Source organism: Lupinus angustifolius, chromosome LG10 (genome assembly GCF_001865875.1).
Source record: "Lupinus angustifolius cultivar Tanjil chromosome LG10, LupAngTanjil_v1.0, whole genome shotgun sequence".
NCBI lineage: Eukaryota > Viridiplantae > Streptophyta > Magnoliopsida > Fabales > Fabaceae > Lupinus > Lupinus angustifolius.
Window position 1 is genome coordinate 13,178,083 of NC_032018.1, and position 24,787 is coordinate 13,202,869.

General features: G+C 35.3%; 3 protein-coding genes across 3 annotated transcripts; 1 reads left to right on the forward strand and 2 right to left on the reverse strand.

The window, feature by feature from the left end:
* Nucleotides 4,281-13,682, forward strand: LOC109358492. Its single transcript, XM_019602749.1, has 20 exons — nt 4,281-4,609; nt 4,698-4,786; nt 4,904-5,016; nt 5,421-5,475; nt 5,866-5,954; nt 6,261-6,327; nt 6,396-6,458; nt 6,671-6,841; nt 6,939-7,032; nt 7,130-7,209; nt 7,329-7,404; nt 7,510-7,553; nt 7,938-8,005; nt 8,386-8,471; nt 8,570-8,727; nt 8,832-10,170; nt 10,301-10,587; nt 11,451-11,657; nt 11,737-11,893; nt 13,179-13,682. The coding sequence occupies exons 1-20, from the start codon at nt 4,498-4,500 to the stop codon at nt 13,475-13,477; spliced, it is 3,654 nt and encodes a 1,217-aa protein (XP_019458294.1). The 5' UTR covers nt 4,281-4,497; the 3' UTR covers nt 13,478-13,682.
* Nucleotides 13,729-17,486, reverse strand: LOC109358493 (polycomb group protein FERTILIZATION-INDEPENDENT ENDOSPERM-like). Its single transcript, XM_019602750.1, has 13 exons — nt 17,145-17,486; nt 16,983-17,048; nt 16,782-16,904; nt 16,306-16,386; nt 16,134-16,226; nt 15,946-16,021; nt 15,544-15,623; nt 15,411-15,482; nt 14,720-14,779; nt 14,524-14,620; nt 14,257-14,320; nt 14,113-14,172; nt 13,729-14,034 (listed from the first exon to the last, which is right to left on the reverse strand). The coding sequence occupies exons 1-13, from the start codon at nt 17,322-17,324 to the stop codon at nt 13,956-13,958; spliced, it is 1,131 nt and encodes a 376-aa protein (XP_019458295.1). The 5' UTR covers nt 17,325-17,486; the 3' UTR covers nt 13,729-13,955.
* Nucleotides 19,486-24,453, reverse strand: LOC109358689 (uridine 5'-monophosphate synthase-like). Its single transcript, XM_019603079.1, has 7 exons — nt 24,326-24,453; nt 21,778-22,640; nt 21,401-21,484; nt 20,932-21,014; nt 20,763-20,850; nt 20,416-20,670; nt 19,486-19,932 (listed from the first exon to the last, which is right to left on the reverse strand). The coding sequence occupies exons 2-7, from the start codon at nt 22,573-22,575 to the stop codon at nt 19,804-19,806; spliced, it is 1,437 nt and encodes a 478-aa protein (XP_019458624.1). The 5' UTR covers nt 22,576-22,640; nt 24,326-24,453; the 3' UTR covers nt 19,486-19,803.

Genomic DNA, 24,787 nt, shown 5'->3' on the forward strand with positions numbered 1-24,787 from the left:
ATGAAAAAATGTAAACCTGCATCAACACCAGTTGAAGTAAACATGAAGCTAAATGAAACAGGTTTGGAAAATCAAGCAGATACAACACTCTATAGGCAAATTGTGGGTTGTCTCAGGTTCATATGTCACAGTAGGCCTGAAATAACCTATGGAGTGGGAGTGATAAGCAAACACATTGCTAAACCTACATAAGCACACATGATTGCAGCAAAGAGAATCCTTAGATATTTAAAAGGAACCTTATGCTATGATGTGTTGTTCCCAAACCAAAAGCAGAACTGTGAGTCGGTTTTTGTGGGATACTCAGACTCGGATTGGTGTGGAGACAATGAGGATAGAAGGAGCACTTCAGGCTATTTGTTCACTATCTTTGATGCACTTATATCTTGGAGCTCGAGGAAGCAAGATGTGGTGGCCTTATCAACTTGTGAGGTTGAATATATTGGAGCATGCAATGCTACATGCCAAGGATTATGGTTGATGTATCTTATGACAGAACTGAAGTATGGAGAGTTTGAGAATTTCGAACTAAGGGTGGATAATAAATCAACAATAAACTTGGCAAAGAACCCTGTTAGCCATGGAAGGAGCAAACATATTGAAATAAGGTTTCATTTCTTAAGAGACCAAGTTGGAAAGGGTAGAGTCAAGATGGTTCATTGTTCAACAAAGATTCAAAAAGCTGATGTACTAACAAAGGCACTCAAGGTTGATAGGTTCAAAAGAATAAGAGACATGGTGAATGTGTTCAGTTTCTAAAACAACTCTGTTTTGGCTATGGAATGCTCACTGTCATGAAATTAAGGAATGCCATTCCTTATGAGCAATAACTCTTTTATTAAGAGTGCATGTTAAGTGATGTAATCAAATGAGTTAGTTGTAATAGTTAGGAGAGTTACCATTTATAGAAAATAGTTAAGTTGGTTGAAACTGTTTTTAGAAATTTGTAATCATTGAAGCATTTAATATACAATTCCATACACTGAATATGCATAGAAAGATTACTCTCTCTCTCTCTCTTTTCTTAATTCTCTTCTTCTTGAATCCAACCTCATCTTCTTCTTCATTCTTTCTTTCTCTTCTTTCCACAAGACTAACACAATAGAGTACTCTACACGAAAATATATTTTTCCCAAACGTACGCACCCGTTCCTAAAAACGTTATTAACAGAGGTTATGCTATTAGAAAGATAGCTTGATCAGATAATTAAATAATACTATTAATTTTCAATACATTTTGATAAGAGGTTAATAACATAAACAAAATAAGTCATGAAATATAACATAGGGGTAAAATAATAACCTAATCCGTACATAAACTAAAACATAATAATTCAATTGTTGAGAGTATGATTTATGCAAGATTCACCACAAATATCTTCCAACTCAAATCTGATACCTTTGATCAACGCATTTGTAAGTGAATTATTTTTCCTTTTTCATCTATTTTTTTAAACAACAAAAGGTAATGTATTAAAAAGGCACAAGGGGTGCAACCCACAACAAAAAACTAAGGATTGTTTCTAATACAATTGTTCTCAATGCAACACCAAGGTTGAAAACAACATTGGTTAAAAGAAAAAGTACTCCTACCACCACTTGAATAATACCATTGCCAACTCCTAACTTTGATAAGATCTACGACATGGTTAACACATATTTTTATCATTAAAAGTTGCATCATTCATCTCCAACTAAATGGACCATACCACACAGAACCAGACGATTCTCCAAATTTTCCTCCCTTTTTGAGGCTTCCAGTAAGAGTCATGAAGCTGGAGGAATTCAGCCATAGACTTCGGAATAACCAACGAGATCTTCAACCACGCATAAACTCCACCCCAGACATCCACCACCCAATTGCACGATCCGAATAGATGATCCAAAGACTCAGGATACTCATGGCACACTGCATAGATCAAGTTCTCCTCCCTATGAAAAATATTACGTCTAAATAGTGCCTCTTTACATGGCACTTTGTTTCTAAAAACTCTCCAAATTAAACAACAGACTGTAGCAGGTGTCATCGTTTTCCAGCATCTAAAGAGGATGTTGTTCAGAGCATAGCGCTCTTCCGACACCACATCCTGCTCAGAAAAACCATTCTCCATAGCTTCTATATATGTTGTCTTCACCACAAACAGTCCAGAACCCTCTAAGTTTCACCATTACTTATCATCTTTACCTTGAGTGCACTTAACAGATTAATAACATTATAAAGATTGGACGCCAATATGTCTTCCCTCTCCAACAGATCCCTTCTCCACCTTATTTTCCAATACCAAACATTGTGAATCCATTCACCATAGTCTTCCACCAAAGCGTTTCTATTTTCGGCCAGTAAAAAAGCCTCAGGAATCTATGTTTTAAACACAAAGAACCATACCAAATACCCAATAACCAAAACCTTGAATTTCTCCCATCACCTATAACCTTTGAAATATTCATCTCAAAGCCATTACCTAAAATACCATGCTCACGAGATAAGCCTCTCAAATCCTACCACCATACAGAGTCAACAACGAAATGCAATATGTCCAAGGCAATACCATATTTGGAATTAAGCACCTTAACCCACAAGGAATTCGGCTCTTGAAGTATACGCCATTTCCACTTACAAAGTAAGGTTTTGTTGAAAATGAATAGATTTTTGACACTAAGACTTCCCTCTTTTTTTGGTTTGCAAATATCATCCCACCATTTTTATTCCCCCACAAAAAGTTTCGTTCGAGAGTCACCAATTGAGAGATTACCTTCTTGGGAGCTTTGTAAAGGGATAGCATATAAATTGGAACACTATTGAGAATATAATTAATAAGAATAACTCTCCCACCAAAGGATATATGATTAATTTTTCAGTTGGCGAGTCTCTTAGCAACAACATTAATAACACATTTCCAGGTTGCAAACCTTCTTGGATTAGCTCCGACAGGGACACTCAGATAAAAAAAGGGAATAAAACTCACCTTAAAAGATAAGAACTCAGATGCTGCATCAATAAGTGAATCCTATATACTAATGTCAATCAATGAATTATTTTGGAAATTAACTCTGAGCCCTGAAACCAGCTCAAAGCACCTCAATGAGCTCTTAATTGTCCAAAGATTATTGATGTCCGAATTGAAGATTAGAACTGTACCATCTACAAACTGCAGAATATAAATTTCAACCCCCAACCTCCCCACTTTGAATCCACCAAACAGACCCAAGGAGACAACCCTCCTAATCATCCCAGCAAACCCTTCAGCCACTATTAGGATCAGGAAAGGAGCCATCGGATCCCCTTGACGGATCCCTTTAGAAAAAGAAAACTACTTTGTAGGGACACCATTGATCAACACCGACATTGATGTTGAAGATAAACACTCATTTATCCAATTCCTCCATTGCAAAGAGAACCCAAATATGTGAAGTATATAATCAATGAATTGCCAACTCATAGAATCATATGCTCTCTGAAAGTCCACTTTGAAGATGAAACACCCTTCATTAATTTTTTTGGCTGAGTGAATAACTTCGTTGATAATAATTGGAGCATCCAAGATATTATGATCACCCAAAAAAGCAGACTCAGAGGCAGAAATAACCAGAGACAACATTGTTTTCATTCTACCAGCTAACAATTTGGCAACTATTTTGTACAGCGAGCCTACCAAAGAAATAGGTCTGAAATCCTGAATTTTCACTAGATTTAAGACCTTTGGAATTAGAGCTATGAAAGAAGAATTAAGCCCTTTAGGAAATTTTGAGTTAATCTGAAATTCCTTCACAAAACTACAAATATCAGATTTGATAATGTCCCAAAACTCCTGGAAAAATTTGAAATTTAAACTCATCATGACTTGGGCTCTTGTCTACCACACAACTTGTTTAATTTCATCATCCGAAAAATCCACACTACCCTTTTAATTTCCTTTTTCATCTTTTTTTTGGTTTTTTTAGTAAAAACACTGCATGTATCAATTTGTGGAAAATTGAAATACCACAAATAATTTTAAAAAATTATTAAATGTGGCTAAGATTAGTCTAACATTATCAATATTATTCCTGAAAGCAATATTTATGAAGACGGACAACCATATATTCTAAAATGGATTGTCCTTATCCAAAATATAAGGATACACTTAGTACTATAAAAAAAGATTAGTCTAACATTTTTATGACACCTTAGGAAATTAGTTTGACTATTTAAATATTAATTTAGATTTTTATTTTTACGGATAAGAAAATTTATAAACATCTAGTTTTTTTACATAAGACAAGCACACAGAAAACACGAGTAAAATGTCTGTCATTGAAGTGTTTGTTTTTTTGAGGAGGATTCAAAACAGTGAAGTAGTGAACACAGCACAATAAAATAAGAAGAAAAAAGAACCTTGCAAAAGTGCAAACTTCACTTAATTTATTCACATCAAAACCCATATTTTCCTTTTCATTCTCTCTGATTCCACTCACCAATTAACTCTGATCTACCATTGAATTTTGTTGAAGCAAATTATGGAGTCAATACTTGGTCGTGCTCTGGAATACACACTCAAGTATTGGCTCAAATCATTTTCTAGAGATCAATTTAAGTTGCAGGGTCGAACCCTTCACCTTTCCAATTTAGGTACCATTCATTCCAAATCCCAAAAATGCAAATTTAATCATTAGGGTTAACTTATCCTTAACTGTGTTTCAATTTTGTTTTGTGTTAGATATAAATGGTGATGTGTTGCATTCTAGTGTTGGATTGCCACCTGCACTCAATGTTGCTACTGCCAAAGTTGGCAAATTGGAGATAATGGTTTGTTACTGATACTAACTTAGTAACTAACAAACTTGTTTTACTTCTTTATTGTGGTTATGTTTATTTGTTTGATTCTTTTTTGTTTGTCATTCTGTTATTTGGTGGTTTTGTTAGCTTCCTTCGGTGAGTAATGTACAAACGGAACCAATTGTTGTGAAAATCGATAGGCTTGATCTGGTTCTTGAGGAAAAATCTGATTTTGATGCACCATCTCCGAGTCCAAACAGGTAAACCAAATTTGTAGAGAGATGCTTTTTTTGCTGTTGTGTTGACGCACAAGATGGGATAGAGAGTTAGGAATAATGCATTAGAGAGGAAGTTGATTTGTTACTTACTGTAGAAAGATAGTAAAATTTCACATTTTGTGGTTCGGTCATGCGTGGGGAAGACACTTAGAATTTTGGGTAAGGAGTGTAGGTCAAATGGAGTGTAATCTAATAAATAGAGGACGAGGGAGATTTTGGAAAACTGTAGGTGAAATCATTAGACAAGATTTATGATGGACATTAAGGTGGGGTTTGATCTATATGTACCTGCCCTCACATAGTGGGGAAAAGGCTTGATTGTTGTTGTTGATGATAATTTTTCTTACTTTTGTTATTATGTTTTTCTTGCTTCTTCGTAAATGCAGTAACACGCCATCGGCTGCCTCCTCAAAGGGTAGCGGTTATCGTTTTGCTGATAAGGTTTGACTCTATCTTTTGTTAGCCTGAGTTGATATACACGATAATCTTCTAATGATGACATGCTTGTAGTCTATTTTTCATAATGGAAAAGGGGGAAAGAACAGCACAATAACACGGTTGGGGAATTTGTACAGTTTGGTAATAGGGTGAATTTTTAGTAACATAAATAAAGAAGGTGTTAGACTGTAATGAGAACTTGGTGGAAGGTTCGTTTCAAATTGCAACACCATTTTCAGGAGTTCCTATGAAATGCCAATCACTTATTGACAAGCCCAAATATTTTATATGAATTATGTTTTGATAAAAAATATTTTGTTTTGAATCATGTTTTGATAAAAAGTTATTTTATTTGAGACTTTCCAAATGATATTGACTGTCGGCGGTCTTCAGATTGCAGATGGCATGACTATACAAGTTGATACAGTTAATCTATTACTTGAAACTCGCGGTGGTACCCATCGCAAAGGGACAACTACATGGTATGTTCTATTTACCACTGCTCTGGATTGGATATCTTATGTATGTTCAGGCTTTATCTAAACTATTTAGTGTTATGGATCTGGATAAATTGAAATTGATATTAGTTACTATCCTGCTCTATGCCAAGGTTGATGCAATATTTAATGTTTTAGACCACATTTCTTGTAATGGATTTAGGCGATTGTGTGAGGTAGTTTCAGGCATAAAAATGATGGATTTTCATTTGAATTTGGCTTAAAGACTATGTTATACCTTTCCCCTGAAATCTGTTTACAAGTGTCCCCCTTCGCCGTCTTTGGTTTCAGGGCACCACCCATGGCATCTATCACCATGCGCAATCTTTTGCTGCATACCACAAATGAAAAATGGCAGGTATGCTTCAAAACACTTCTGACACTACATGCATATAACATTTTATTGAAGGATTTTTTCCTTATCAGGTTGTAAATCTTAAGGAAGTACGGGAGTTCTCTGATAACAAGAAGTACATATATGTCTTCAAAGTAATATATCCCCCTTCACTGGTTTTAATATGTGTGTGTAATCTGTATTGACATGATATTGTTCCTTCATATTCTTCTATATTATGGATCTCCTTTTGTTATAAGACCAGCCTGTATCCTATTGAGAAATATATTTCTGCTGTACTCTCAGTGTTGAGGATATAATGTTATTTATATTTCTATTGTCAACTAATAAAAAAATTTATGTCCAGAAACTGAAATGGGAATCTTTGTGTATTGATCTGTTGCCTCATCCTGACATGTTCACGGATGCCGCATTTGACTGCTCTCAAGAGGGATCAAACCCAAGGGAAGATGATGGTGCAAAGCGAGTATTCTTTGGAGGAGAGCGTTTAATTGAAGGAATATCTGGAGAAGCATATGTAATGAATACAGTTCCGCCAATTAAATTTGTAAATATTTTGTTTTACTCTAGAATTGTATTAGTCATGAGATATAGCTTGAATTTACTATTACCAGATCACGGTTCAGAGAACCGAGTTCAACAGTCCACTTGGGCTTGAGGTTCAATTGCACATCAATGAAGCCGTTTGTCCTGCATTAAGTGAACCAGGTGTGTAATAGGGCACATGCCAGTTTTCTTGCATCCTTCTTAAACTGATACAAATGGCATGGATGTGACATGAGGTTGATACAATGTATATGAGCAGGACTACGTGCACTTCTCCGCTTCATGACAGGATTATACGTTTGTCTAAACAGGGGTGGTGTTGATTTCAAGGCTCAACAGGTTTCATATTGTTTTAACTTTTTCCTCTGATCATACCAATTCTCGGTAGTTTGTCATGCACAAAAAACTTTTTTTCATTTTGGGTTTTTCTGAGTTTGTCTGTAATTGAATCATGACAGCGATCCATTGAAGCAGCTGGGCGCTCTCTTGTCTCAATTGTCGTAGATCATATATTTCTTTGCATTAAAGATACTGGTTTGTCTTTAGCCTACATAGTTTTTTATATTGGTCTAAATCTCCTTTAGTTATTCTTAAATATCATGTGGTTAATAATTATGTATAATTGGCATCAACTTGCAGAATTCCAGCTTGAGCTTTTAATGCAGTCTCTCTTTTTTTCTCGGGTAATTTTTTATTTTTTTATGCTCATAGTTTTGTTTCCTATATGATATTGTCTCGTCAAATTCATTCTTCGTTTTTTTGGGTACTTGTCCATATGACTCTTCAATATGCGTTTTGGTGATACCTTAGCCTTATCTAATGGGTAGAATAGAAATATCTATATATTAAGTCAAAATTAGAACTTAGTACAGAACCTTATACTTCAGAGTCTATTTTTTTTGGTGCCCTTCATAAGTTTTTTTGGTCCATTGGAGGCCCATTGGGTATCAAGATGGTAGGTCGCACTCTCTAATACCCGATGTGTTTTAATGCTACATGTTGCTAGACTTAGATGAATGATTCAGAAATAAGAGAACAGCATAAAATAAAATGAATTATCCTTGCAGGCCAGTCTTTCTGAAGGAGATAATGACAACAACTTGACAAAGATTACAATTGGTGGACTATTTTTGAGGTTTGTGTCTCTGAGATCTATTTGAATAACAACTATTAAAAGCAGTGACCTGTGTGCGGTGGGGGTGGATATCTTTATTCATAGGATTTGAATGGAAACGGGGAACCATCTAATCTGAAGATATTGGCTATGGATCGTGGCCCATGTATAGCACCAGTTACTCTTGTGTTTAGATAATTAGATACATTGAGTTGAATCCTTAACAGTTAATGCAATTGAAAGGGGTGATAGTTTGATATATTAAGGGTTAGTAATATGCCTTACTTGATTAATTTTTGGAGGCTCTCAATAGTTGTACTGACTTCATTATTTTTTTTCAAGTTGACTGTAGTAACTGTTATAATGTAACTTATTTGTAGTTTCTTTGTGTTTGAATGCAGGGACACCTTTTCAAACCCTCCATGTACCTTAGTGCAACCATCAATGCAACCTGTTTTAGGAGATGTTTTCCATGTGCCAGAATTTGGTATCAAGTTATTAGATAATATTCTTGGAAGGAAGATATCACTTTGTTAATGCACATATTTTTTGTTTAGTTGTTTTTTAAACCCTTTGTTTTGGCAGCTAGGAGCTTTTTCCCTCCGATATACCCCTTGGGAGAACTGCAGTGGCAATTGATGAATGGAACCCCTCTAATATGCCTCCACACCCTTCAGATCATGCCTTCTCCACTTCCACCATCCTTTGCTTCTGAAACAGTTATTTACTGTCAGCCTCTAATGGTATGTGCAGGTTCTTTCAATAAATCGATTTATCGATCTGAAAGATGCTTGCATCTATGTTTATTTCCAATTATTTTATTTGAGGATCTTTCTATACTTTTCAGATTCATCTCCTAGAAGAATCATGCCTGAGGATATCCTCTTTGTTAGCTGATGGAATTGTTGTCAGTCCCGGTGACATTTTACCAGATTTTTCAGTAAAATCTTTGATTTTCACTCTCATGGGACTGGATCTTACAGTTCCTTTTGACAATGTCAAAATGGATATTTCTAAGAGCAGCATGGACAATACAGCTCAGACCTCCTTTGCTGGCGCAAGGCTTCATGTTGAAAGCCTTTCCTTTTTGAACTCACCCTCATTGAGACTTAGAATGCTGAACCTCGAGAAGGATCCCGCTTGCTTCTGTCTTTGGGAAGGTCAACCAATTGACGCCAGCCAGAATAAGTGGACAGCTAGAGCATCCCAGCTTACTTTGTCTCTAGAAGCATGTACCGGCACAGCCGGACATCAAAATTCTGCTGGACGGACTGCAGAATTATTGAGATGTGTTGATCTGAAAGAGGCTTGCATTGAAGTAGCTATGGCAACTGCTGATGGCAGTCCGTTGTTAAAAGTCCCTCCTCCAGGGGGTATTGTTCGGGTGGGAGTTGCTTGTGAACAGTATATATCCAACACTTCTGTCGAACAGTTATTTTTTGTCCTGGATCTCTATGATTATTTTGGGAGAGTTAGTGAGAGAATAGCAATGGCTGGAAAAAGGAAACAATTGGAGAGCATTAGGGACAAATCTTTTAGTGGAAAGATAATGGACAAGGTTCCTAGTGACACTGCTGTGAGTTTAGCAGTGAAAGACCTCCAACTTAGATTTCTCGAGTCTTCTGCAGCGAGTGTTGTGGGAATGCCTTTAGTATTGTTTGTTGGAGATGATCTGTTCATTAGTGTGAGTCATAAAACCCTTGGTGGTGCTATTGTTGTTTCATCTACTTTACGTTGGGAGAGTGTCGAGATAGACTGTGTGGATGCTGAGGGGCACTTAGCATGTGAAAAGGGCTCATTCTTGAGTTTTAGCGAAAATGTTCCGTCACCAAGTGATAACGGGTATCCTCAACTAAGAGCTGTTTTATGGGTGCATAAGAACGAGAAACATCTATTGAATGGAACTGCTCATTCAGTCCCCTTTTTGGACATCAGCACGGTACATGTCATACCGTTACATGAACAAGACACGGACTCTTATAGTTTGAATGTCTCAGCTTCTGTATCTGGGGTCCGTCTTGGTGGAGGAATGAACTATGCTGAAGCCCTCTTGCATAAATTTGGAATACTTGGGCCTGATGGTCGCCCTGGGACAGATCTTTGTAAAGGGTTGGAAAACCTACAAAAAGGACCATTGTCGAAACTTTTTAAGACAACGCCTCTCATTGTTGATAATTCAAATGATGGTATGAAACAGTGTCATCTAATCTTCTGTAGTGGTTTACTTGCATAATACATAATAAATTTGTTCCCTGTTCATCTTTTTTATGTTTATTTGTTAAGTATATTTTTCTTTTTGACCTATTTTTTACCCAGTTGAAAGTACGAGAGAAGAGAACGAAACTGGGTTTCCACACTTGAAGAAGCCAGATGATGTAGGTATAACTATAGAATTCAGAGACTGGTTATTTGCTCTTGAAGGTGCACAAGATACAGCTGAAAGATGGTGGTTCTCCAGTCATGAAGACGTAGGCAGAGAAGAGAGGTGTTGGCAAGCAACTTTCAATGGCTTACGAGTAAATGCAAAAACTGGCCCAAAGAATGTTACAGATCGAAAAGCACAAGTGCATAGAATGCAAAAAAATAAAGTAGAACTCGTTACGGTAAAGAAAAGCTTTTTATTTTTTAAGATTCAAAGATTTTCTTTCTTCTTTTAAGAATGAAATTTTCTTTATTGATTGAGAAGAGAAACTAAGTAGAGAGTAGGTTTAGATCTTATTTAAAAATAACTCGACACCCCTGTAGACACTACATGCTGGAAGAATCGGAGGAAATGCAACAAATGAAATGCCACATTTTAGTTCAATTATATCATACATGATATGATTAGTCCAGCATATGTATGAAGGTGGATAAAACTAATTTGCAACTTATGGCCTCTGTTTTTACTGAAATGGATCATTTCACCTGCTGTCATTTTTCTGTTGACTAATAACTACTGCTATTTAGCAGAAATAACTCATTGTGAAAACTAACCTAACCTAACATCTATTTCGGGAATTGGTCTGAAGGTCTATTGTAACCCTTGTTAGCTCAACAATATAACTTCTAATATCTCAAGTTCAGTGTATGATGGCTTTTCCTTGAACAACCTATGACTGATGGAAATTGAGGTTGGCTAGTGCTACATTCATTTAGTGTTGTCAAAAGGGGAAATTTTCTTGGATTAACTAGACAAATTTGAGGCTAGATAGGAGACTTTCTTTTCATGTATGTTATGATGGTTTTGGCTCAAGATTTCTGGCAAAATAAATGAAACAGTTAGTTTATGCGCAGCCTGGGAATGTCAAGTATTAATCTAACCTCTGTTGTTTCGGATTTATATACTTTCGGTTTAAATATGATAAAGCTCAATATCCTTGTTAGTTGGTTTTGATTGTGTATCTTCTCATTTCTTTTTCTTGCCTGCTGTTAAGAGATGTCCTATCCCTATCATGCTCCTTACATATGGTGTCTGCACTTGCAGGTTGGAGTTCAAGGGCTGCGAATTTTGAAGCCTAATACCCAAAAAGACACTCCTCTATCAATGTTAATTGCAAATGGGGTTAAAGAATTTACTGACACGGTCGGTGGAATTGGTCTTGAAGCTCACTTGATATTATGTGAGGATAGTGTAGATGATGAAATGGCTAATTGGGAAGTTGAAAACCTAAAGTTCTCTGTTGAACAACCGGTAATGGGAATTTCATATTTATGTATTGATCATTCTCTCTTTTATATGAATGGTGTGACACGAATATTTTACAATGCAGATTGAAGCAGTTGTAACCAAGGATGAGCTTCAACGCCTCACTTTTCTGTGCAAATCTGAAATTGACTCAATTGGCCGGATAGCTGCTGGAATTATATGTCTGCTTAAGCTAGAAGATTCTATTGGTCAATCTGTAATAGATCAACTAGGCAACCTAGGTATGCTCTTAATTTTCGTTGGTGTCAAATTAATTTTTATTACACATAAAGTTCTATTCTTTAGAGATCTATAAGTGGAGCCTTTAGCTTTGCATAAAGTTAGGAATTGATGGAATTGTTTTATTTTTAAGGAACTGCATTTTGATCTAGGGAAGAAAATGGATTTAAGGTTCCAGGTTAGGATTGTGGCAGTTCATAGGACTAGTAAGCCACCAACAAGGTGTTAGTCTAATGGTGTAAGGCCCAGCTAGATTCCCAGAAAGACCAAAAGGTCAAGGGTTTAATTCTTGGGAGCAGACATTTTTTAGGAGGGATAACCACGCATCCTGAAAGACTTAAAGAGATTAGTTCCTTGCCCATAGGGTGAAGAGATACCCTTAGTAGTACCCAAACAAAATAAGACTAGTAAGCCAAAAGGCTTCTGTTTTTTTTAAATTATAGGAAATGGATAATGTTTGAAAACAAGGCATCTCAAATCCTAGTTGCTGGTAAACTGATGATGACTACTTTAACTGGCGGTCATATATGGTTCTTAAAATAGTCTTTCTGTGCACAATCCCTCCAAGATAAGAACTAATTGAGCAATACTAAAATCTATAAGTTATGTTGATCGTGTTTACTCGAATAAATTTGTGAAAACGACGAACTTAGACTAAACTAATGTTCACTTAACAGATTGAACAGCATAATAAATGATGTAAATGATATACTAATTAATGTTCCGAGTTTGTCGCGAACTGGAGACTTTATTATGGTTAGCTGTAATTTTAGCACTTATATAGCATGATTATCTAGTTATACTCCAGTTTGTTCGTTTAGGCTAGGTTGAAACTGCATGCCTCTAGTCATTAATTCAAAAGTTGTCTTCATTGCTTCCTTCTCATATTTTTGTTTATGAGCATTTTGTCTTTCCACCTCCTGTTATCAATTGTATATTGGCATAAGCCATAAGGCTTGCTGAGACTATTAATGCTCTTTAGAAATTCTAGCTTCGGTTAATTTTCTCGCTATTAATCCTTGAGAAATGTTTTGTACCACATTTTTAGACAACTGTGAACCTGTGGTTGGATATTGAGGTATTGCGTGTTTCGAGGTAGATTAGAGAAATGTTTTTAACTGAGTTATTGTTTCAAATGTTGTTCAAATATGTTATACAAGTGACAAACTGTTAAATCCTTTGCTTCTATGCTATATGCATTCTAGCTTATTGTCCCTAGGAATTTTCTGATGCACTGTTATCTATTCTTCCTGTCATAATTTAATAATGGTATATGATGACTTGCAGGAAGTGAAGGCATTGACAAGATTTTCTCTTCTGAAAAAGTCGGCCGAAACGGCAGTGTTGAGAGTAGAGGACTTTCTCCATTACCAAACCTGATAACTGAAGGACCACACAAAACTAAAGAACAGACATTAACATTGCTTGAGGGCGCTGTTATGGACTTGCAAGCTAAACTTAATGATTTGAACACTGATATTGGTACTTCAGAGTCTTCTTCCTTTCAGCGTCTTACTGTCGTCGAACTCGGTCAAAAGGTTGATACTATGCAAAACTTATTGATGCAATTGCGGAACCAACTTTAAGTGTGCCTTCTAAAATTCTTGTTGTATAATACAGCCAAGGATTTTAATTCACATAGGTTAAAATTGTTATGTACAGGTCCTCCATGAGTGTTGTTCCCCAAGAATATTGCTGGTAACTGGTGTAACATAAAATTTTGTTTCCTTTGAGCAAAAATTACAATTTAAAGTGTGTTACAAACATAGTTAGCAGGGTGGATGTACATCTTTCAAATCCTTCACATTATTTGGAGCTATAACTCTTCTCTGTTTGCTCTAACTTAAACATTTTCATTATAAACTTCTTTCAACTGGCTTCCACCAAAAGTTCTCACTTCAACACTTAAATCATAAACTTTAAATACAAAATAACCTAATAGGGATACAAACATATACTTTGCTAAGGCAATAAACCAGGTTCCTCATGTTCATGATTACTTGATCCATCAAATAAGAACTGCAAATTTTGCACATTATTATATATGCACTGTGCGAAGACACGTTAGCCTGAGGAGCTTGCGATTGCAGCAACATCATCCCAGCGCCATATTGTTCCATCCTCACAGCAACTCAAAATAGTGCTACAACATAGCATAAGAAAGGAGTAAAGTAAAAAAAACAAATTAATGAGCAGCAGAATAAAAATGTGAAGAAATTACCTTCCATCAAAGGACATAGCAGTCTGCCTAATTGCAGATTTTGATTGAGGATGTGACAACCTGAACAAGGTGATGGAATGAGAATAAAATTTTGATAAAATTGATCAAAATCTTACATTAAAAGAGACTTGATAAACAACAAACTTTGCAATAAGAACAGGTGGGCTTGACTGCAATTCCCACACAAAAATCTTGCCTTCCCTGTTTCCTGGCAGACTCCCGAGAAACACAAACGTTGGAATGAGTACAAAAAAAACTTGAATTTACAAGCTTGCAGACAAAATAAAAGGTGGTTAAGATGTATTAGCAATCTGGACAAAATGTGTCATAAATAGTCCCTGTCACGACGAAAGGTGCAAACTAGTAAAAATAATAGTATGTGCAAAAGAAATCGCAATTAGTTTTTGTTACCTATTGCAGCTGAATTGTAATGGAAATCGCATGAAAACTTGATAAACCAAATATCACACTCAGGACAAGGGTATTTCTGAAGGATGTCAACAACACCCTAAACAAAAACAAAATAAAAGCTTTCACTTTCGGAATTGTGATATAAACTTATGTATCACAGTTAAATTAAAAAAATGCATCAAGAATTCTAACTAACCTCCCCTGGACCTTGTTCCTTCACTTTTGGTTCCCACAATACAATTTCGTTGTCAACACTCTAGAAATGAGACATAATGAATTGCTATGAGAATTGGTAAACAAATTTCTGAAATATGAGAAAACTCAAAAACACAAACTTGTGACTCATGGTCAAGTTCTTAGTTTTATCTCCCAATTATTAAACCTTTTTTTCTTAGTTTAAAAGAATTTTTTCTTGTAAGGAAAGAAGGATTACACAGAATAGGAAGATATGATAACTTCCTTAAGCCGGGTAAAAAGGAAAAATATACAAATACATCAATCATTAAAAAAAGCTGCCTCTACATGTTTACCAGGGAAGCACCTTAAATACCAATGCGCCAAAGTGATACCATAAAATTCCATAATTAAATATTTTGTTTCAATAATAGCATTAGAAGGTGCTGGTTTTACAATAGATCCATGAGGCAGACCACTTAGAAACTCTTAACCAATGTGGTTCCAATTGAAAACCTAGTTTTCCTGGAAGGAGAGGAGCTCTTTTTCTTCTTTCCTTTCACTGTTGGTATTTGGACTCATGAAGATTATTTTATAATAGTGGTAGTGTAAATCGCATCAATTTCCGTTTGGCAACAGTTTTCCACCCACAGCAAACCTAGCTTTGAATTCATACCAAGAAATTGACTGACACTTAAAGAGAAATTGCTAACCTTTGAAAGAATAAAATCACCCAGCCATCTAATACAGTCGACATAATTTGTATGAACCGAAACATTGAATATCTGTAATCAGGTATTAGAAAATATTCTTGATATAATATACCTAAAACAGAGTTTTACTTACTGGAAACTGCACATATTTTGTGGGAAACTTAGAAGGAAGATCAGTCCACGTGAACGATTTCTCTACATAGGGCCAGAACTCTGCAGAACGTAAAGCACACAATGGATTAAAAAGAAAAGGACAAAAATACAATTGGTACACCGCACACGGAAAAAAACTAACACGCATAGTTGGGTTTTTCTTTTAGTTTGGGGAGGGGAGTAATCCTAATTGTATACAAAAATAAGTAATGAGTAAATAAATCCTAATAATCACAACACATTACAAAATTGCATCTTGAACAAGTATCAAGAGATGGCAACATCACTTAACAGCCACACTAAAAGTAGTAAATGGCATGAGAATAAACAAAAGCAACCAACAAAATAACAGCAGGCAGAGAATTGAAATTATTTACCCTACCCTTCATAGACCATATCTTTACAGTACTATCCATGCCACAACTTGCAAGTCGATATACATCTGACGGATGAAAATCCTAAAATAAGCAACAAAAAGTCAGTCAGGCTAATATCCAATAAAACTTCTATTATCGCTAAGATAAGTAAGCACGAAAGTAAGGGGACACATTGGATGCAGAATACACTTACGACACTTAAGACTTCATTACGATGTCCTCCAGCTCCAGCTAATATCAAAATGCATACTCCAGTATGAACATTCCATATTCGGACAGATTCATCCTGGTCAACATTAGATGTCAATGAATGAAAAACAAGTGATGGTTTATTTAGCAAAATTACAAAGAGAAACACAATTTACTTTGCTTGCAGACACTATAAGTGATGGCTTTAATTGTTGAGTCCTGATTTCATTTATGGAGTCCCCATGACCAACAAAACTCTGCAGCAAGAATGGCATAATGTAACAAAAATCTAGAATTACAGTACATAGCTCACAAATTTTCAACATTATTGAGAGAGAAATTAATAACTTTAGACATGCACTTGCCAATAGCTCACACGAAACTACAAACTAACAACCAACACTAAAATTGGCAGCACACAACATAATCCATATAGTGTATGATTGGTACCACCACCTAGGAGCTTATAAGCTAGTCAACTGGTTCATTTGACAAAAAATGGCTTATCTCAATATAACACAAAATAATCTGATAAGTTATTTGAAGTAGCTTATGATGAGCTTATAAGGCAAGTGCTTATTTCATATTACACCTATCAACTAGCTTATAAGCTAATAATACCAAAGTGTTCCAATTATAAACTGTTAACTACCTTGTGTATCTTCTCATTGCCGGCATCAATGACTCGAATTACACCAGTGAGTCCACCTGCCACTACAAATGGGGTTCCATCAACACTGCATGCCCAACTCACGGTGTAAAAAGATTCATCCTTCTGATCTACAAAACAGATAAAAAATGAAGCATTTTTCTAATAACAGTAATAATGATAAACCTAAAAGCTATGACTTACATCATCATCAACATAAGATTGCAAAACAGCAATAACTCCTCCTTCAAGGCATTGATAAACAGTAACCTAAAGAATGAATAAGATAACCCATTATAGTAAGTTGTAAAAGATTGAAACTTTAGGAATGGGTATTGAAGAAAACAAGAAGAGTAAGTAGCATACCCTGTTTAAACCAACAGTGGCAAAAACATTGAAATAACGAGAGTCGAGAAAGTTGAAAACGATTGCGTATAAAGGGCGTTTTCCTTCTTGAAGACGATTAGTGATTCGATAATCTTTCTTCTTTGAAGGAGTTAAAGAACCCACTACAGGTTCATTCCCTAATCCATATACCTTTGCCATTTCTCTTCTCTTTTATGCTCTTTCCTCTGTTTCAGGGTTCAACAGCTACAACAATAACAAATTCAACAAAACATACAAAGGAGGATTTATGTTCCTTTTTTCTCATAATAATGCTGTCTTTACATATTTGGTGTTTCTACTTTTTACATAGGAGAGAGCTATCCCTATTCCTTGTTTTGTTGGGTTTCATTGAGTCGATATTAGATTATTTGAGGTCGGATAAGAGATAAATTTAATATGCTCAGTTGAGGGTTACCATCATCATAATAAAATTTATATATGTATATATATGTTATTAATAATATATATTATTTCATTACATATTCATAATAAAATGTAAAGTGTATACGTTATATTTAATTGGGTTTATAATTGAGTTCGAGTTTGAAAGCTAATCAAATCAAAATTTGAGGTCATATTAGCCATCATGGCATAATCATGTTCAAAAAAAATCAATCAACATTTAGGTCTTGTCCGTCTCAATTCAACTCATATTCACTCATATTCACTCATACTCCCTCTTACTTAAACATGGTTGTTTAGACTTCAAAATTTGATTAAAAAACACAAATAAATGCTTTTGATTATTTAAAAAGTAAATTATTTTAGTTTTTTTTATTATATATCTACGAAGCTATTTTTTGATTCAAAAGGTGAATTTAAGTTGTTTGAATGTAATATTACAAAGATGAATTTTTGTATATAATAATATTACTACGGATCAAATATAAAAAAATACTTTTCAAAAAAATAAATATTGGAAAAATGTATTTTTAAACAAACCAAAATGTTACAAATCAATGTAGTAGCATTACACACAAATAAAAATAACCACTATTTTAATAGCACAAACATCTTACAATTAAGAAAATGAAACTGATTAGACATGAATATTTTATTTAGAAGACTCAAATGTAGTCATTGTATACAAGGGTGTAAGCTGATTTAATGAAATTTCAATTTGTGTTTTGAAAGAAGTAAGAAGTTGGTGGGAGAAATGAAATAATAATATTGGGAAAGATTGAAGTTAATGAAGAAAGGAAACTCGACTATGGAAGGAGAAGAAGATAAAAGTTTAGGGAGAAGAATGATATTAGCAGCAACATCAAAGAAAACAAAGTAAAACCTGAAGGAAGAAGAATATATATGTATATAGTTGTGCTCATTTGTAAAGTTAAAAGGATATTTGTTCTTTAGATAATAAAAAAGGGATCATGTTATTTTCTATATCATGTTATTATTTTCTATAAAAAAAAAGGTATCATGATATTTTATCTAGTAAATTCTATTCAACAACAATACCAATATCAATTTCATGATTCTCAATCGTCTCCTATGTTTTGCTCTCAATAAATTTATATTTGCTCTACTTGAAAGTGAAAACACGAAAGGAAAATCCAAAATCACTTTATTTACCCCAACTTTTTTCTTTGCTAAACTATCCAGTTTGATAACTCAGGTTATTCGGGGTAAACCCGGTTTAATCTAGTTGAACCAAAATCTTCAAGGCTAAAATATTCATTCTGCTAAGTTTACATACCAAGGTTGTTTGCAAGGCCAGCCAACAATCAAACCGGTCAACCATCTCGCTTGCCTAACATTGGTTTTTACCACTTCATAATTCAAGATCTTCATATTTCCTAACACTACCTTAACATGTGTTTATGTTTTATTTAATTTATGTTTTTAATTTTGTGAGGCTATTGTTGTGGCAATAATTTTGATCTTTGTGGTAGCAGTAGTTGTTCTTGTGGGGATAATAAAGGCTTTTGTTTGATTGTTAGTTGATAAGTTGATTTCCAGTAATTGTCCCATAAACATGTCCTTTTGAAATCTTAACAACATGGGTACTATCTTTGATCACTTAGTCAATTCAGTTATCCTCTTTGATGGCTTCTTCTATTTGCTCCCAACTATAACCACATGAAGAAAGTAGTCTTTCATACATTGGCTTAATAAGAAGTGGCATTTTATGTTGAACCATTAATTAAGGATTAATAAAAAGCTAGATTGTATAGGAAAACTATCATAGCTTTCCAACAATTTAAAAATACTACATACCTACACACAATCATAACCTTTTTGAATCCATAACAGGTGCTGATACTCGTTAACATTAGCTTTCATTAATTGTCCTAGCACTGAAAAGAATGACAAAGAATTGACTTACACTGCATCTTTCAACCAATGTCAAACCAAGTTATATTGTAAGGCAAAATTTGGGGTGAAAAATGGAATGCCATTCCTCATTCTGTTCTACAATCCAATTATTCATTCCTATGTTTGTTAATGAGAAAAGGTTTCATAGAATAGCATCCCTATTCTGATTTCTAGGATGTGAAATAAAACATCTATGACAATGAAAACATTTCAATTTTTCAATAAACTGAAAAAGTTGTACAATATAATGTACCCAAGATACTCTGGTTTCCAGTGAAGTTAGATGTCCCACAAAAACATGATTTCTGATGCAGGCCTCTCAAGCGCGCTTGGCCAAATATGCATTCCATCCTTGAAGACGGTATTCGTGAGCTGCCTCGGCAGGATTTGCTGCTTTGATGATACCACGCCCCACGATGATAATGTCACTACCCCTATCATGTATGACCTGGAAAACCACATGGTGAGTTGTCAAGATAGAGATAAGACATAAAATCAAATGATAAAAAGTAGCAACAGTATTGTTTAAACACAAAAATGTAGAACCAAAGGAAAAAAGATCTTAATGAAGGCCAGAGAAACAAATTGGCCTGGTAAGGTAAGCAAATCAAACAATCATTTCACATTGTTTCATTTCTCTATTGTAAGTGTCATATTTATGTATCAACCGCGAATATCCATAATGTCCTTCGCCCATATTATAATTTGAAGGGCCTAACCATATTTGATGATCACTAGTTGCCAGGACAGGTGCATTCTTAACACCAAGACTGAAACTAATACATCCTCCGTTTCCCTCTCCCTTACCCTATTTTCTCCATAGAAGTTCTTTTCAACCAAAGAAAGAAATACTAAATTAATATCAAAGTACTTCTATACATTTAACTTCTGCTTATGACCAAAAGATGCATAGCAACAAGCAGATGCTTACAGAGTGTGGAGTGTTATATTGCTGCCCCAAAGCATCGCCACCAGTAACCATTTGAACTCCAGGAGTTGCCTGAATGAAAGAAGGATTTATGGGTGCCCCGGGCCATGATGCTGGATTGACAGAGATGAAGCCAATAACAAAGTCAGAATGATCCTCAGCAATTTTCAATGCGGCAGCAGTATAATCTCCCTTTGCAAGGTTACCAGCTGAACTCATTTCAGCAAGCAGCAAGAGACCTCTGCCACGAGGCAAACCCTGAGTATGGTTCAAGAAACATGTTAGGGATATTAATTGAGGTATTACAACAGCGAAGATAATATATCATGAGAGCAACTACCATTACAGACCTTGAGTTTTAATCCATCAACAATTCCAGGACCAGAGATTATGTGAGCATTTACTATATGAGCCCAGTCCAATATATGAAAGATCCCTCTGAGATAATACAATGGAAAGATGTCATATTAAATGCATAAACAGATGATAGGAGTCCAATATAGTTTAACATCTTCATACCCTTCATATTGCATGGTTACCGTGTTACCAATGTCAGCAAATTTACGATCCTCGAAGATTAAGAAGTTATGTTTTTCTGCAATCTTCAATGGAATAAAGCATATGTTAGACACAACTAAATCATAAATGTAACTGATTCCATAAAGCTTAGGAAACACAAACCAATGCGACATGATATGTTGTGACATAAAATTTATATAAACTAATAAAAAGATATATAGATGAAAAGTATTGAAGCGGAAGCATCTGATGGTATGACAACCATTTTGAAGTATCAGTGCTACATAGCTTAAAATCGTCACAAATGATGCTCATAGTTACCTACTATCATAGGTTTAGGAAATCGGCATCGTGTTAATAAATGCTAACAAATCTTCCAGTGTACAGGGGTATTAATATCATAATGGAGAAGTGTCTATCGTAAGGAGAAAACATGTATATGACAATAAGGTTTATTTTAGAACTATACTGTATGAAGTTTAGAACCAAAATCAGGAGTAAAATCTGGCAAGATGTCGACATGAGTCTTCAGCAAGCATATCTCAGGTCCAACCTGAAAGACAAGACCGGCTAAATTAGTTAAAAATAAAAAAAATTATTGTTTTGGCAAAGATAATAATAAGCCAGAGAATGAGTCCTTTTCTATTGTCAATCTTTTCTTTAGATAAAGAACCCTCCCTAGCTGTTTAACCATAAATAGAGAGGAAACAATGTCCCATGTACTGAATAAAAAGAATTGTACAACATCCTACAAGCTGCATATACAAGTTAACTAAATAGTGCTTGTCTCTCAAAAAGATACATTGTTGTGTAGTTGAGATTTTCAAAAAAAATACAAGTTCTCACCTTCTCAGCAATGTCAAGCAACTCAGCTGCAGTTCCAACATCTGCCGCCAAACACAAATTACTCTCCTTCTCAACCATTATCTCAAATAACCTCTTCCCAGTTGGATTCTTGGACAACTTAGCTCTCTCCCCAAATGACAAAGCCTTGACGATAGTTGTAGGCTTCTCCACCTTTCCCACAGCAGCAACCTTTCGGTTCTCCTCCAAGAATCTCAAAACAGTTCCTACCATCTCATCATCAAGCTTTCCATGATCTCTCAGAATTTTTACCATTTCAGTCAACTTAATTATTGCATGCAGTTTGATGCCGTTCTCCTCCAAATTTTCTCTCCCACCTTGTTCTCTATCGATCAAAACAACAGCATCACTGATCTTCAACCCTACAGAACGCAGCGGCGCAGCTGTTTCTAAGACTGATGTGCCACTGGTAACTAAATCCTCAATTATTAAGCAACTTTGCCCAGGCTTGAAATCACCTTCAATGGCTTTGGCAGTGCCATAGTCTTTGATTTCCTTGCGGCGCATGACCATGGGGATGTTCTGAGCGAGAGAGACACATGTAGCAATGGGTAACGCAGTGTAAGGGACACCACACACAAGGTCAAAGGATGTGGAAGAGACAGATGAAACCAAGGTTTCAGAGATTTTCTGGAGGAGAGAAGGGTAAGATATAATGAGGCGGAGGTCTATGTAGATTGGTGAGAAGATGCCAGATTTGAGCTTGAAGTTGCCAAATTTGACAGCTGAGATCTCATGGAGTTGAAGAACAAGAGACTCAACCAATGACGATGCAGACATTCTGTCAAAGATAATGTGCCTTTCTAAGTGGGGTTTCAAGGATTGATTGGAACCTCAGAGATAACCTGTGTCATCAATACATGCAACATATCTCAGTTAATAATTGAAAATCTTGGAGAAATAGAGACATAAAAACTCACAAGATAAAAAATACTTAATCTGAAATTTTAACCATCATGACACTAATAGTGTAGACTTCACCTCTTGCATCATGGATGATATCATAGAAGCAACCAATTCTTACAACCTATTTAAGGCAGTATAATGGAAGCACAGAGGCTTGGAAAAAAAACAATATATAAATTCCAAAGCATTGATGCCAAACCATATTTCAACCATATAAATCAAGACTTCAAAGCTATGTACCGAAAGTTCAAAAGTTACCCACATACGATATGATAATTCAGTATTTTGTAGACACTTTCTATTATTCTATGATTTTTGTTCTTATCAACATATTAATGTCATGTCTCATATATGTGTTTCCCAGCTTCTAAGCATCATTCTCCATTCCCCAAAATCCAATCCTATGCAACTTATGACAGGGCAATCCAAATATGTTCTTGGATCAAAAATTGGACTTGAGAAATAACAAATGCAATCAACCACTCAAATACAAGTACAGGCAAGCGCCTCCCAACAGTGTTTATTACATACACATGAACCCAGAGATCAAACCGAGGACCTCATGCTTAAGTGACTCAAATCCCTCCCACCAAGACCTAAATATTACCATCTTTCTCATGCATCATATTTTTACCCTTCATCTATTTATTTTCTTCCTTTCATGTCACATTTCAGATCATACTTTTTTGCTCCGAATCTCTCACTTACCTAAAGGGTGTGAAGTAAAATTTGTATGCACTGTATAGTAGCCAAAAAATGAAAGAAAATTATGATAAGTTAATTAATTAATAATTTATTGTCGGTAACATTATCTGTGAAAACTTATCACCCATATTCAAATTTTTATTTAGTTTTCTTAATCAACAAAATTAACTTAGGCAAAATGCAGCAACCATGATAACATAAGGCATGAGAGAGAAGAGAGAGAGAGAAGAGAGAGAGAGAAGAGAGAGAGAGAAGAGAGAGAGAGAAGAGAGAGAGAGAAGAGAGAGAGAGAAGAGAGAGAGAGAAGAGAGAGAGAGAAGAGAGAGAGAGAAGAGAGAGAGAGAAGAGAGAGAGAGAAGAGAGAGAGAGAAGAGAGAGAGAGAAGAGAGAGAGAGAAAGGGCGACATGTTAACAGTGAAGCTCACACTCAAAGTAGGGTGGTTGAGTGGTTTTTATGCGAACACACAACAAAATATAAAATGTGAAAAGTTAAGGAATCATTTAGCAAAAGAAACAGAAAAATAAACTCCCATATTACTTCAAAATATTTAGCTGCTGAAAGTTTGTAAACAAAAAAAATGAAAATTCTTAATTTGACATTTTAGAGGATTTGGATATAGTTTGTCTCTTTTTTCATGTGAATCAAGGGTGACAAAATTATTTTGTAAACAAAGATATTCACACCATATATCAAATCACCAAAATGTATATAAATCCACGCTAAATCAGCAAAAAAGATTCCTCGAAATCACAAATTACAACATAAAATTAACAAGTTTTTATGTTCGAACATTAAACATGATTTCTAGCTAGAAGATATGATCAAATTCAGAGAAAGCAAAAACAAACCGTAAAATCGTAGGAACAAAATTAGATCTGGAAATGGAAATTAAAAACGAATCATTACACGATATAATACCTGATTTTAGTTTAAGGTTTCGATCTGATATGCGAGAATAGTGGTAAAAACTTGAAATCCTCTCTGATAAGTTGGAACCCTATACTTCTCACTTAGTGGAGTGTTTAAATAGAGAAAGTTGGGAATGAAAGGGTTTAAGTGTGGGAAGAGAAAAACATGAGCATCATGCGTGGAGACAAGTTTGTACACGCGAATGTGGATGTGAAAGTGCACGCGCGGGTTGAGTTGGTCACATCTTCGTTTGTTAAAGACGACATACACGGTTTTAGAACATTTAATATGGTTTAGGCAACTACTAAATCGTAGTAGGGTTTATAGTTTCAGTGACTACAAGGGTTTATAGTTTTGGTGGCTACTAAACCGTACTAGGGTTTATGAGTTTGGCGGCTACTAAACTGTATTATTAAGGTCTATGGCTTTGGTGGCTACTAAATCATACGAGGGTCTACGGTTTTGGCGACT